The 11,643-nt window shown below is 41.8% G+C and overlaps 1 protein-coding gene across 1 annotated transcript; it reads left to right on the top strand.

Moving 5' to 3' along the window:
* The first annotated feature begins 3,466 nt into the window (after nucleotides 1–3,466).
* On the top strand, nucleotides 3,467–11,390 carry abracl (ABRA C-terminal like). The gene is made up of 3 exons (XM_043695340.1): nucleotides 3,467–3,560; nucleotides 9,587–9,653; nucleotides 11,018–11,390. The coding sequence occupies exons 2-3, from the start codon at nucleotides 9,593–9,595 to the stop codon at nucleotides 11,200–11,202; spliced, it is 246 nt and encodes an 81-aa protein (XP_043551275.1). The 5' UTR covers nucleotides 3,467–3,560; nucleotides 9,587–9,592; the 3' UTR covers nucleotides 11,203–11,390.
* The last annotated feature ends 253 nt before the right edge of the window (nucleotides 11,391–11,643 follow it).

The raw sequence follows: 11,643 nt of genomic DNA, 5'->3' as shown, positions 1-11,643 counted from the left end.
TCACCATTTGGAAACAGAACTGGCTCGAAGTTAGAAGATAGAGGGTGATGGTGGAGGGTTTTTCAGACTGGAGGCCTGTAACCAGTAAAGTGCCGCAAGGATCAGTGCTGGGACCTCTACTTTTCGTCATTTATATAAATGATTTGGATGTGAGCATAAGTGGTATAGTTAGTATGTTTGTAGATGACACCAAAATTGAAAGTGTAGTGGACAACGAAGAAGGTTACCACAGAGTACAATGGGATCTTAATCAGATGGGCCAGTGGGCTGAGGAATAACAGATTGAGTTTAATTTAGGTAAATGCGAGGTGCTGTGTTTTGGGAAAGCAAATCTTAGCAGGACTTATAAACTTAATTGTAAGGTGCTAGGGAGTTTTGCTTAACAAAGATACCTTGGAGTGCAGGTTCATAGCTCCTTGAAAGTGGAGTCACAGGTAGATAGGATAGTGAAGAAGGCATTTGGAATGTTTTTCTTTATTGGTCAGAACATGGAGTGTAGGAGTTAGGTCATGTTGGGCTGTACAGGACATTGGTTAGGCCACTTATGGAATATTGTGTGCAATTCTCGTCTCCTTCATATTGTAAGGATGTTGTGAAACTTGAAAGGATTCAGAAAAAATTATCAAGGGCGTTGCCAGGGTTGGGGGATTTGAGCTATAGAGAGAAGCTGAATAGGCTTGGGCTTTTTTCCCTGGAGCGTCAAAGCCTGAGAGTGACCTCAAAGAGGTTTATAAAATCATAAGGGGCATGGATAGAGTAAATTGACAAAGTTTTTTCCCTGGGGTGGGAGAGTCCAGATCTAGAGGGCATAGGTTTAGGGTGAGAGGGGAAAGATATAAAAGGGACCCAAGGGGCAACATTTTCACACAGAGGGTGGTGCATGTATGGAATAAGCTGTCAGAGGAAGTGGTGGAAGCTGGTACAGTTGCAATATTTAAAAGCCATCTGAATGGGCATTTGAATAGGAAGGGTTTTGAGGGAAATGGGCCAAGTGCTGGCAAATGGGACTAGATTGGGTTGGGATATCTGGTGAGCATGGATGTGTTAAACTGAAGGTTCTGTTTCCGTGCTGTACATCTTTGTGTCTCTCGTTATCTATCTCATATGCTGCAAGCAAGAATGCCCCAAGGCATGGTATATTGGCAAGGTTATGCAGACTCCACAACAATGGATGAATGGATACTGCGCAACTATCACCATACAAGAATGTTCCTTCCCAGTTGGGGAACACTTCAGTCAAGGACATTCAGCCTATGATCTTCAGGTAAGTGTCCTTCAGGGTGGACTCTGAGATACACAACAATGCAAAATGGCTGAGCAGAGAAGTTCCATACCCATGAAGACAGCCTGAACAGTGATCTTGGGTTCATGTCATGAACAGGTCACCCCACCACACTTCTGTATCTGTAAAACCTTCCTTGCTTTCACAGTGTCTCACATGCATACATACACAAACTCTCACACAAACACACTCACACAGACACCTCTCTCGCACACCCTCTCTCACACACAGATACACAGACTCTCTCAAGCACATACACTCTATCTCACCCCCTCCTTCCCTCCATCTCTCTCTCACACACACAAATCTATGGGGTGAATCATTTCATCCAAGATGTTTGTTTATTTGCAGATACATTCTATTTTATTCAAAAAACACATAATTTGTAGTCAAAGTCAATCAGTGTGGAATCTTATAAATTACTGCTTTCAGAATAAAACCAGCCTGATGCCAGGTTAAAACTCTGAGACAGATTTCAGTGTCTGACCTGAGATGTCACCTTTTGTATACTCCAATAGCTCTGCTTGATTGTCATGACTGCAGAGCACTGACATTGGCTTGATAAACACTTTGAGAAAGTATGGTCTGCAGATGCTGGAGAATCAAAGTCGAAAAGTGTGGTGCTGGTAAAAGCACAGCAGGTCAGGCAGCATCTGAGGAGAGGAGAGTGGATGTTTCAGGCATAAGCCCTTTAGCCTGACTTAAACACAGTCAGCTGCATGGGCAATCAGGGTCATGAGCCATTCATAAGGGGCAAGGTCCTGAATGTTGGAGAGCCCACCACCCGTTTTGGATCTTCTCCTGTATTTAGTGAAAGGGAGTTATTAAAGGGTCTGGCACAGCTGTAAGTTGAGGGCGGGGGGGGGGGGCGTAGAGGTTGTGGGGTGGCAAGTGATGACTTGTACAAATTAATAGACTGTGCAAAGATCACGGGGTGAGGGGGTAGGTGGTTTGGGGCAGGTGAGACTGAGGTGAGAGACAATGTTAATGCAATAGGGAGAGTGGTAGAACCTCAGTGGGAGGTAGCTGCAGTAGCAAAGAATTAGTATGAGGAATCAGAGAGCAGATGGTGGCACGTACTGTGGTGGACAGACTCATCTTGTATCAGCTGAAGTTTAGAGGACGAAAAAGCAATTTGAAACAAAATTGTGAAAGATCTAGATAGGGTAGATTTCGAGAGGATGTTTCCTCTTATAAGATAGTCTAGAACAAATGTGTCCCATTTTAAAACAAATCAGGCAAAATCCTTTCTCTCAGGATCATGAGTCTGTGGAACTCTTTTCCACAACTATGTCCTTGAATATTTTTAAGATAGGCGTGGATAGATTTTTGTTAAGCAAGGAGTTAAAAGGTAATCAGGGATAGGCAGGAATATGGATTTGAGGTTACAATAGTATCATCTATAATGACAGAGCAGGTTTAAAGGACTGAATGGCTGACTCCTTCTGATTCACTCATTCATATGCACAAGATAATTCATGAAGTTGGAGTGCTTTTTTATTAATTCATGGGAATGTGTTGTTGAACAGTGGTGCAGGTTTAATTGGCTATTTGGCCTACTCCTGTTCCTCTCTCTTATGGCCATATTTGTCAATATTTTTGCTAGAGTTTCTTGGGAATATGTCAATATTTAAAGGGGTCCCCTTGGAATGTGTTAATATTAACAGGAGACCTTTGGGAATATGCTAATATTATAAGGGACTACACAAACTGTTAGTAGTTATAGGGGCATCCTGGGTGTCTCAATATTGACAAGGCATCCTCGGGAATATCAATATTTAAAGGAAGTTCCTGATTATGTGTCAATATTTACAGGATATCCCCGGAAAAGTGTCAACATTTGCAGGGGGTCTCGGGATTCTGTCAATATTTGCAGGGTATCCCTGGCAGTGTGCCAGTATTTACAGGGCTTCCTAGGTATGTGTCACTACTTGCAGGGGGGCGCTGGCATTCGAGTATTTAAAGGTGATCTTTGCGAATATCAATTTGCGTTTGGAACCTTGATTAACATCAATTATCTCACCGAAAACGGATCAGAATTAGAGTCACACAACGGAAAAGACATGCAACACCGTTCACACAGGACTCTCCAGGAGGATGTGAACAAATAAAAACCCTGGTGGAAATCCGCTGAAACTCACAGAAAGAGCTTCCTGACGTCAGCCTGAGCAGCCGATCTTTTTCTGAACTTCCTCATCGTTAACACTTCCTGTACTCGAGCTGTTGCTTGTTGATTACTTGACATAAACCAACGAAGCAGAGACAGAAGAAAACTGAAGTATGTAGATTTATCCTCTTGCTTTTACGAAATTATGTGGGATGAATAGGTAGTTGTTTCTGAGAGAAGAGAGATTGGTTTGGAATTAAAGCGCTGGAAACAGCTGAAATTAGCAAACATTTATGTTCCGATTTTGCAACAAGCGATCGCGTTTTGCCTTTTCATTCTGACAGTGCAGCTCGAGTGGGGATTTTTTAAAACTGGATCCTTGGTTCAGTGACCGAGATTGGTTCTGGGTGGTGCGACATTTCTAGGGAGGTGTTCTGTGTATAATGTATAATTCATGTCCGGCTGTGTTCCGTGCGGGATGTTGGTAAAGGCGGGTTACTTCCGTGCTGGTTACATTAATATCACGTGTGAATCGAGGCATGAACCGGACGCAACACCCTGTCTAAATGTTACAGTGCCCCACTTCCCAATATCTTAAGGGAGCCAAGCATGGCACTACTTATAAGACTCACTTTCACATTTTGCTTATGTGTGTGTGTGAGTGAAATGTGTTGTATGCATTGTACAATCGCCTGGCTCCTTTTATATTTTGGTCACCTTTTACCCCACGCCGTTTTCCACTCCTTCTTCCCCCTCGCCCCTGCCTTTTTTCCACGGTTCCGTCCCCATCTCTCCTTCCCACTTTGCTGTTGTTCCTCATCCTCACTTCTCCCCCCCCCCCCCTTCTGATGTAGTCTCCTATAAAACTCATCACTTCCCCATTGATCTCCTTGTATTTTTTTTTCAAGTTGAACTTGAGTTAGGGAGACAGTCGAACTGATCAGATTTATGCTGCAACTCCCAGTTCAGTTAGTCTGGATGTTGGGAATTAGAATGAGTTTATGCAGAAATCACTTCAAAAGCTGTACATCTGCATCATGTGAGGAGTATCTACTTGCCCTGAAGCACTCACTGCATTTATTTAATTAAAACTTGTTCAAACAAAACCTGCCCCAACTTGTTCTTTGCACAAGTCCTTTTTTAAGAGCAGCCCATCCCCTTGAACAAAACTGATGCACAGATATAGTGTTTGAATTCATGGAGTTATACAGCACAGGAACACCCTTCGATCCAAGATTAGATTAGATTAGATTCCCTACAGTGTGGAAACAGGCCATTTGGCCCAACAAGTCCACACCGACCCTCAGAAGAGTATCCCACCCAGACCCATTCCCTTACATTTATCCCTGACTAATGCACCTAACACTGTTTTGCTCACACATGATGACATTACGGACAAGGTGGCAGAAGGGTGGCACGATGTTTCAGTGGTTAGCACTGCTGCCTCACAGCACCAGGATGCCAGGTTTGATTCCAGCCTCGGGTGACTGCCTCTTGGAGTTTGCACATTCTCCTCGTGTCTGCATGGGTTTCCTCCCGGTGCTCCGGTTTCCTCCCACAGTCCAAAGATGTGCAGTTCAGGTGAATTGGCCATGCTAAATTGCCCATAGAGTTAGGTGCATTAGTTCGAGGGAAATGGGTCTGGGTGGGTTACTCTTCGGAGAGTCGGTATGGAGTTGTTGGACCAAAAGGCCTGTTTCCAAACTGTAGGGAATGTAATCTAAAAAAGGGTTCAAAGTCGTTGCGCAATCTGGAAACATTGCAGTAGGTATAATTAGCAGTAATAGCTTGTGAATCCCAGTTTAACTGTTTGTTTATAATATAAATGTAATGTGACAGACCCACTGTATTAGAATGGAAAGTCAGCACTTTATCCATGTGGTGTTTAGAAGCAGAGTTTTTGTTTTGTTCAAGAAGGGGAGTATAGACAACCCTGGTAATTATAGACCTGTGAGCCTTACTTCAGTTGTGGGAAACGTGTTGGAAAGGGGTATAAGATAGAGGATTTATAATCATCTAGAAAGGAATAAGTTGATTATGGATAGTCAACATGGTTTCGTGAAGAGTAGGTCGTGCCTCACAAACCTTCTTGAATTCATTGAGAATGTGACCAAACAGGTGGATGAGAGTAAAGTCATTGATGTGGTGTATATGGATTTCAGTGAGGCATGTGATAAGGTTCCCCGTAGTAGGCTATTGCATAAAATATGAAGGCATGGGATTGAGGATGATTTAGCGGTTTGGATCAGAAATTGGCTAGCTGAAAGAAGGCAGAGGGTTGATGGGAAGTGTTCATCCTGGAGTTCAGTCACAAGTGGTGTTCTGTTTTGGGGCCACTGCTGTTTGTCATTTATATAAATGTCCTAGATGAGGGTATAGAGGGTAGGTTAATAAATTTGCGGAAGACATTAAGGTTGGTAGAATTGTGGATAGTGACAAAAGATGTTGTAGGTTACAGAGGGATATAGATAAGCTGCAGAGCTGGGCTGAGAGGTGGCAAATGGAGTTTAATGCAGAAAAGTATGAGGTGATTCACTTTGGAAGGAGTAACAGGAATGTAGAGTACTGGGCTAATGGTAAGATACTTGGCAGTGGAGATGAGCAGACAGATCTTGGTGTCCAGGTACATAGATCCTAAAAAGTTGCCACCCATGTTAATGGGGTTATTCAGAAAGCATACAGTGTGTTAGCTTTTATTGGTAGAGGGATTGAGTTTTGGAACCATGAGGTCATGTTGCAGCTGTACGAAACTCTGGTGTGGCCGCACTTGGAGTATTGCGTACAGTACTGGTCACTGCATTATAGGAAGGATGTGGAAGCTTTGGAGAGGATTCAGAGGAGATTTACCAGGATGTTGCCTGGTATGGAGGGAAGGTCTTTCGAGGAAAGGCTGAGGGACATGGGGCTGTTTTTGTTAGAGAGAAGAAGGATGAGAGGTGACTTGATTGAGATATGTAAGATAATCAGAAGGTTAGAGAGGTTGGACAGTGAGAGCCTTTCTCCCCGGATGGTGATGGCTAGCACAAGGGGACATAGCTTTAAATTGAGAGGTGATAGATATAGGACAGATGTCAGAGGTAGTTTCTTTGCACAGACAATATTAAGGGCATTTAAGTGGTCATTGGAGAAACATATGGATGATAATGGAATAGTGTAGGTTAGATGGGCTTCAGATTGATTTCACAGGTCAGCGCAGCGTCGAAGGCCGAAGGGCCTATACTGCACTGTAATGTTCTATGTTGTATGTCTGCGCCAACCAGATATCCTAAACTGATCTAGTCCTATTTGGCCATATTCCTCTAAACCCTTCCTATTTCTATACTCATCCAGATGCCTTTTAAATGTAATTTTACCCGCCTCCACCTCCTGTAGCAACTAGTTCCATAGATGCACCATCCTCTGCGTGAAAGAGTTGCCCCTCAGGTCCTTTTCAAATCTTTCCCCTCTCACCTTAAACCTATGCTGTCTAGATTTGGACCCTCCTACCTGGAAAGGACCTTGGCTATTCACCATATCCATGCCCCTCATGATTTTATAAACCTCTGTAAGGTCACCCCCTCAGCCTGTGACACTCCAGGGAAGGAAGCCCCAGTCTGTTCAGCCTCTCACTGCAGCTCAAACCCTCCAACCCTGGCAACATCCTTGTAAATCTTTTTTGAACCCTTTCAAGTTTAACAACATCTTTTTTAAAATAGGAAATCAGAAATGAAAGCAATATTTGAAAAGTTCTATACTGCCTCAACATGATGTCTGAACTCCTATACTCAATGCACTGACCAATAAAGGGCTAGGCCAACTAAGAATCTTCATTACCCATCACTGGCCTCCCCTACTAAAATCGTTATCAATGTTTGTCAAGAATAAAATGAAATTTTGCATCTCCAGTTGTCCATTACTGACTTGCCACATTGTAGATAGCTAGGCGGTATCTCATTGGAATGACTGATCACTGTGGAGTGAAATTTGGGAGTGCTGTACAACATAGTGGTTGTGGGATCATTGGATAAGTATCAATGATCGAATTGTCCCTTCCCCCACCACAATAACTGGATATTAAACCCCACAATACTTAGTACTTAGACTTGGGACTGAGAAAGTCAGTGTTGACTGTCCGGATGATAGGCATGATTGTGAAGACGAGCCTTATCCTTGTCTGACATTCACTAGTACATACTGCGTAGGAGACAATTGATTAAGCATCAGAGACAAGATAAATTGAGCCTATTCATAGTGTCACTTTTTCTTGTACACCACCACCCAGGAAGATGTCCGATTACTGTAGATCCTATTACTATGCTAGCATACTCAATTATAAATCAGACTTCAAGATCAGAATAAAACCCAGAACTGTGGATACTGGAGATTTTGAAACAAACAAACAACAGATATTGCTGGAGAGACTCAGCAGGTTCTGGCAACACTTGTGGAGAGAAAACAGAGTTAACGTTTTGAGTCCAGTGACCCTTCTCCAGAACTCAGTTCAAGATTGGAAGCCTTTCTGCAATCTTGAGCAGGAGCTATGTTTTCTTATCATGCCAGATAATATGTTAAAATAAAAATAACCTCAGAGACTTTGTATTCTGCAGCATTTTTATCAAACAGATAAGGAACCCTTTATTGCATAGAATTGCTTAGAATTTACATCTCAGAAACAGGCAATCTGTCCCAAATGTCTGTTTCGCTGACTTTTCATTATGTGATAAATGTCAACTAACCTTGCTGAAGATTTAATGCCTGTTGGACTGAAGAACAGTATTATTCCTCTTATTTAATATTGAAATTCACTATCTGTTTCAAGGACTAAAGGTCACAATTTTGCTCTGTTATTATAAGTCATCCACTTTATTGAATATCTTAGTCAATTTCCACACCAATAGCTTGAGTTACGCAAGGCCATTGCTGAACAAGAACATTCTGTAAAACGTTTCGAGTTCTCCTGAACTTGCAGTCATTGACTACATTTAAGAGAGAATCATAGAACCCTACTGTGTGAATTCTATGGTCCTTTCTTAAATACAGAGAAAGAGATAAGTTCTTGATTAGTAAGAAGAACAAAGATTAAGGGGAAACAGCAGGAAAATAAGGTTGAGAACCATATTAGCAGTTCATATCGAATGGTGGGTCAGATTGAAGGGGCTGAATGGCCTAATTCTGTTTCCTATCTTTTCTTCTCATGAGGCCTTGTTCAATGTCTCATGTGAAAGGCAGCATTTTTGAAAGTTTAACACTCCCTTCGGAGTGTCAACCTAAAGTAAGTGCCTATCTCCATTGGGGCATGAACCAACAGCCATCTGGTACAGAAGTGAATCTGCTACCCACTGAATTAAGCTAACATTGGATCCATAACATTTTGTTTTCATTTTAATCTTATTTGTGTGTTCGGTATCTCAGTGGTTAGCACTGCTGCCTCACAGCGCCAGAGACCCGGGTTCAATTCCCGCCTCAGGCGACTGTCTGTGTGGAGTTTGCACATTCTCCCCGTGTCTACGTGGGTTTCCTCCGGGTGCTCCAGTTTCCTTCCACAGTCCAAAAATGTGCAGGTTAGGTGAATTGGCCATGCTAAGTTGTCCGTAGTGTTAGGTGAAGGGGTAAATGTTGGGGAATGGGACTGGGTGGGTTGCGCTTCGGCGGGTCGGTGTGGACTTGTTGAGCCGAAGGGCCTGTATCCACACTGTAAGTAATCTAATCTAGTGTGATTGGTTACTGCTGATTTTGAATGCTGGCAGAAACAGAGCTTTCTCCCACTCTACATAAGCTTGCAAATGTTATGCTATTGTTAGTCTTATCCTCAGCAACTTACATGGGCAATTGCTTCCATTGGTACAATCCTTCCAGAATCACACAGCACAGAAATAAGTGGTTTGCTTATGCTGACTCTTTGAATGAGCAATATAACTCCCTGCAATTTTCCTCAGTCCCCTTCAAATTCTTCCTTTTCAACTGAAGACCCAATTCTTAACAAATCACTGCACTTAAAAAAACTCATCTTGTCAAGAATGTTAAACTATGTGCTCTGATCCGCTTGCCAGAAGAAACAGTTTCTGTGAGAACACCTCAGAATGTTCAACTCTTCTATCAGTGTCTTCTTAACTTTGTTCTAAGACCTGTACAAATCCATAGGATGATTCAAATTAATTGGTGTAAAACTATTAAGAATACTCTTTAACACATTAACAAGGATGATTAACTCCTTTCAGGTGAGAATGAATACTGAACATGAGATCGATCTTCTAATCGAAGAGATTCGTCGTCTTGGATCTTCAGGTTAGTGAATTATGGAGGCTTCTAACTCCTAACAAAGCCATAAAACATCATTTTGATCTTTCTTTTTAATTATTTGTCTTTGACCTAACCACATGGTTCTGCCTAGGATAAGAACAGAAAGCATTGGCCATTATAGGCACCTAATATAAATAGATAGCAGGCAAGATCATCTTTGGTGGGATGTGGTACAGTGAAGGAGGCTTAGTAGGATTCTGCCAAAGGAAATTAGATTAAAGTGAATTGTTTGAATGGGCCAAATAGCCTTCACTGCTCCAAGTATAACAGTGAGACACAGAAGACTTATGCCAGCAATATGGTAGAATCATGGAAGCCATATTGGAATTAAGAAATGGAACATCATCAAGACCCTTAATTAAATCAACTATTGTGGAGGTCTCAAGGACCTTTTGCAGTCCTGATAGTAATTCAACTTACAAGGTATACCCCACGGTTAGAATACAGCCATTGCTCTTTCCTCCATACAGCCTACAAATATTAGCCTTGATTTCTCCCTTTCTACTCAACCATTAGTTAAGTAAAACTGAAAAATACACTTCACAGGTGACTGGAGAGAGTGTTGAAAAAGCTTAGTAATAGGATCAAAGCTGAAATTTTATTTAATTACTCTTTCTAATAACTTTCACTGATTATGGCAGTCTAATGTTTGTTCATGGTATCTGCCTAGTCAGTTAGAAATTGAAACTTCACATTCTGAATTCAGTGGATTTGCTAATCTGTGCATTGGCACCAAAAACACACATGAGATTGGTCAGACGGTGTTAAAAACCCAAGTGATTCAGTGTGATCTTTCAGGTTCAGAAATCTAGCCACGAATAACCCCAGACCTCTGTATATAATTAACTCTTAATGCTCTTGCTGCTTTCTCTCAATTACAGTAGATGACCAGATGATTCAGTTGAGGTGTTGAAGATAATGAAGGGATTTGATGAGATCATTAGAGAGAATAAAAGGGTGCAGCTTTAGAATATATTCCTGGCTGATCACCCCTTCATGTTGTCTGATAAAGGATAGTACAGTCTTCCACAAAAAAAGTGTTGAGGCTGGATGGTCAATTGAAAATGTTGAAACTGAACAGATTTTTGTTAGGCAAGAGTATTAAATGCAAGGAACCAAGGCATGTAGATGGAGTGAAGTACGGATTAGCTGTGATCTACTTTAATGACAGAACAGAAGGGGCTGAATGGCCTCTTTCTGGTTCTGAGATGTGAAGTTCTTGGTGGGGCTGCATAGGATGAGTTCTGTCTTGCTAACATCAAACTGTGAAAGAACTGCGATACAGGTGTATAGATGGGACCATGAAATGTGGACCTCCTGATATTCTGTTATTCTTGTACTATGTCCAGGTGCAGATGGAAAAATTAGGGTGAAATTTGGAATGCTGTTCTCTGATGATAAATGCACCAATCTTTTTGAGGCCCTGGTTGGCACCCTAAGAGCCGCAAAAAAGAAGAAGAAGGTCAACTTCGCTGGAGAACTGCTGCTTCAAGGAGTTCATGACGATGTTGACATTATCTTAGAAACGGATTGAAGATGGGCTGACTCCAGATTGCGCCTGCAGCACTAGCAACATCCGAAATCTCTGGGATGGGTTTGTAACCAGGACTAAACATTTTTTGACATTTAATTTATAATACTGTTGAAATCTTGGATTTCTAATTTGTGCATTTCAGTTGAGTGGCTTTGGAATCCACAGCAATAAAATGATATTTGTCTGCCGGTTGGATGCATTTTTTAAATGGTCCTTTAAGAAATAAAATCTCTTTTGCAACCCTGCAGTGAAACATTATCTCACTTCATAGACATGTATAAGACATACAACACAGGAAACACCTTTTGTCCCATCCAATCAATGTTGGCATTAATCCTACAGGTGAGTAGATATTCCTAATTATATTTACTGTCCCTGATCACTTACCCTTCTCTATCCATTCTCCTTCATACACCTATCCAATCAAGCCTTTAATGTTAA

The sequence above is a fragment of the Chiloscyllium plagiosum genome, chromosome 9 (assembly GCF_004010195.1).
Source record: "Chiloscyllium plagiosum isolate BGI_BamShark_2017 chromosome 9, ASM401019v2, whole genome shotgun sequence".
Lineage (NCBI taxonomy): Eukaryota > Metazoa > Chordata > Chondrichthyes > Orectolobiformes > Hemiscylliidae > Chiloscyllium > Chiloscyllium plagiosum.
Note: the sequence above shows the minus strand (reverse complement) of the source record. Positions and strands in the feature narration are given on the sequence as shown.

Coding starts and splice junctions, on each gene's coding strand:
- abracl (XM_043695340.1), top strand. CDS start 9,593: ATGAATACTGAACATGAGATCGATCTTCTAATCGAAGAGATTCGTCGT. Junction 9,654..11,017: donor TCGTCGTCTTGGATCTTCAG/GTTAGTGAATTA, acceptor TACTATGTCCAG/GTGCAGATGGAAAAATTAGG.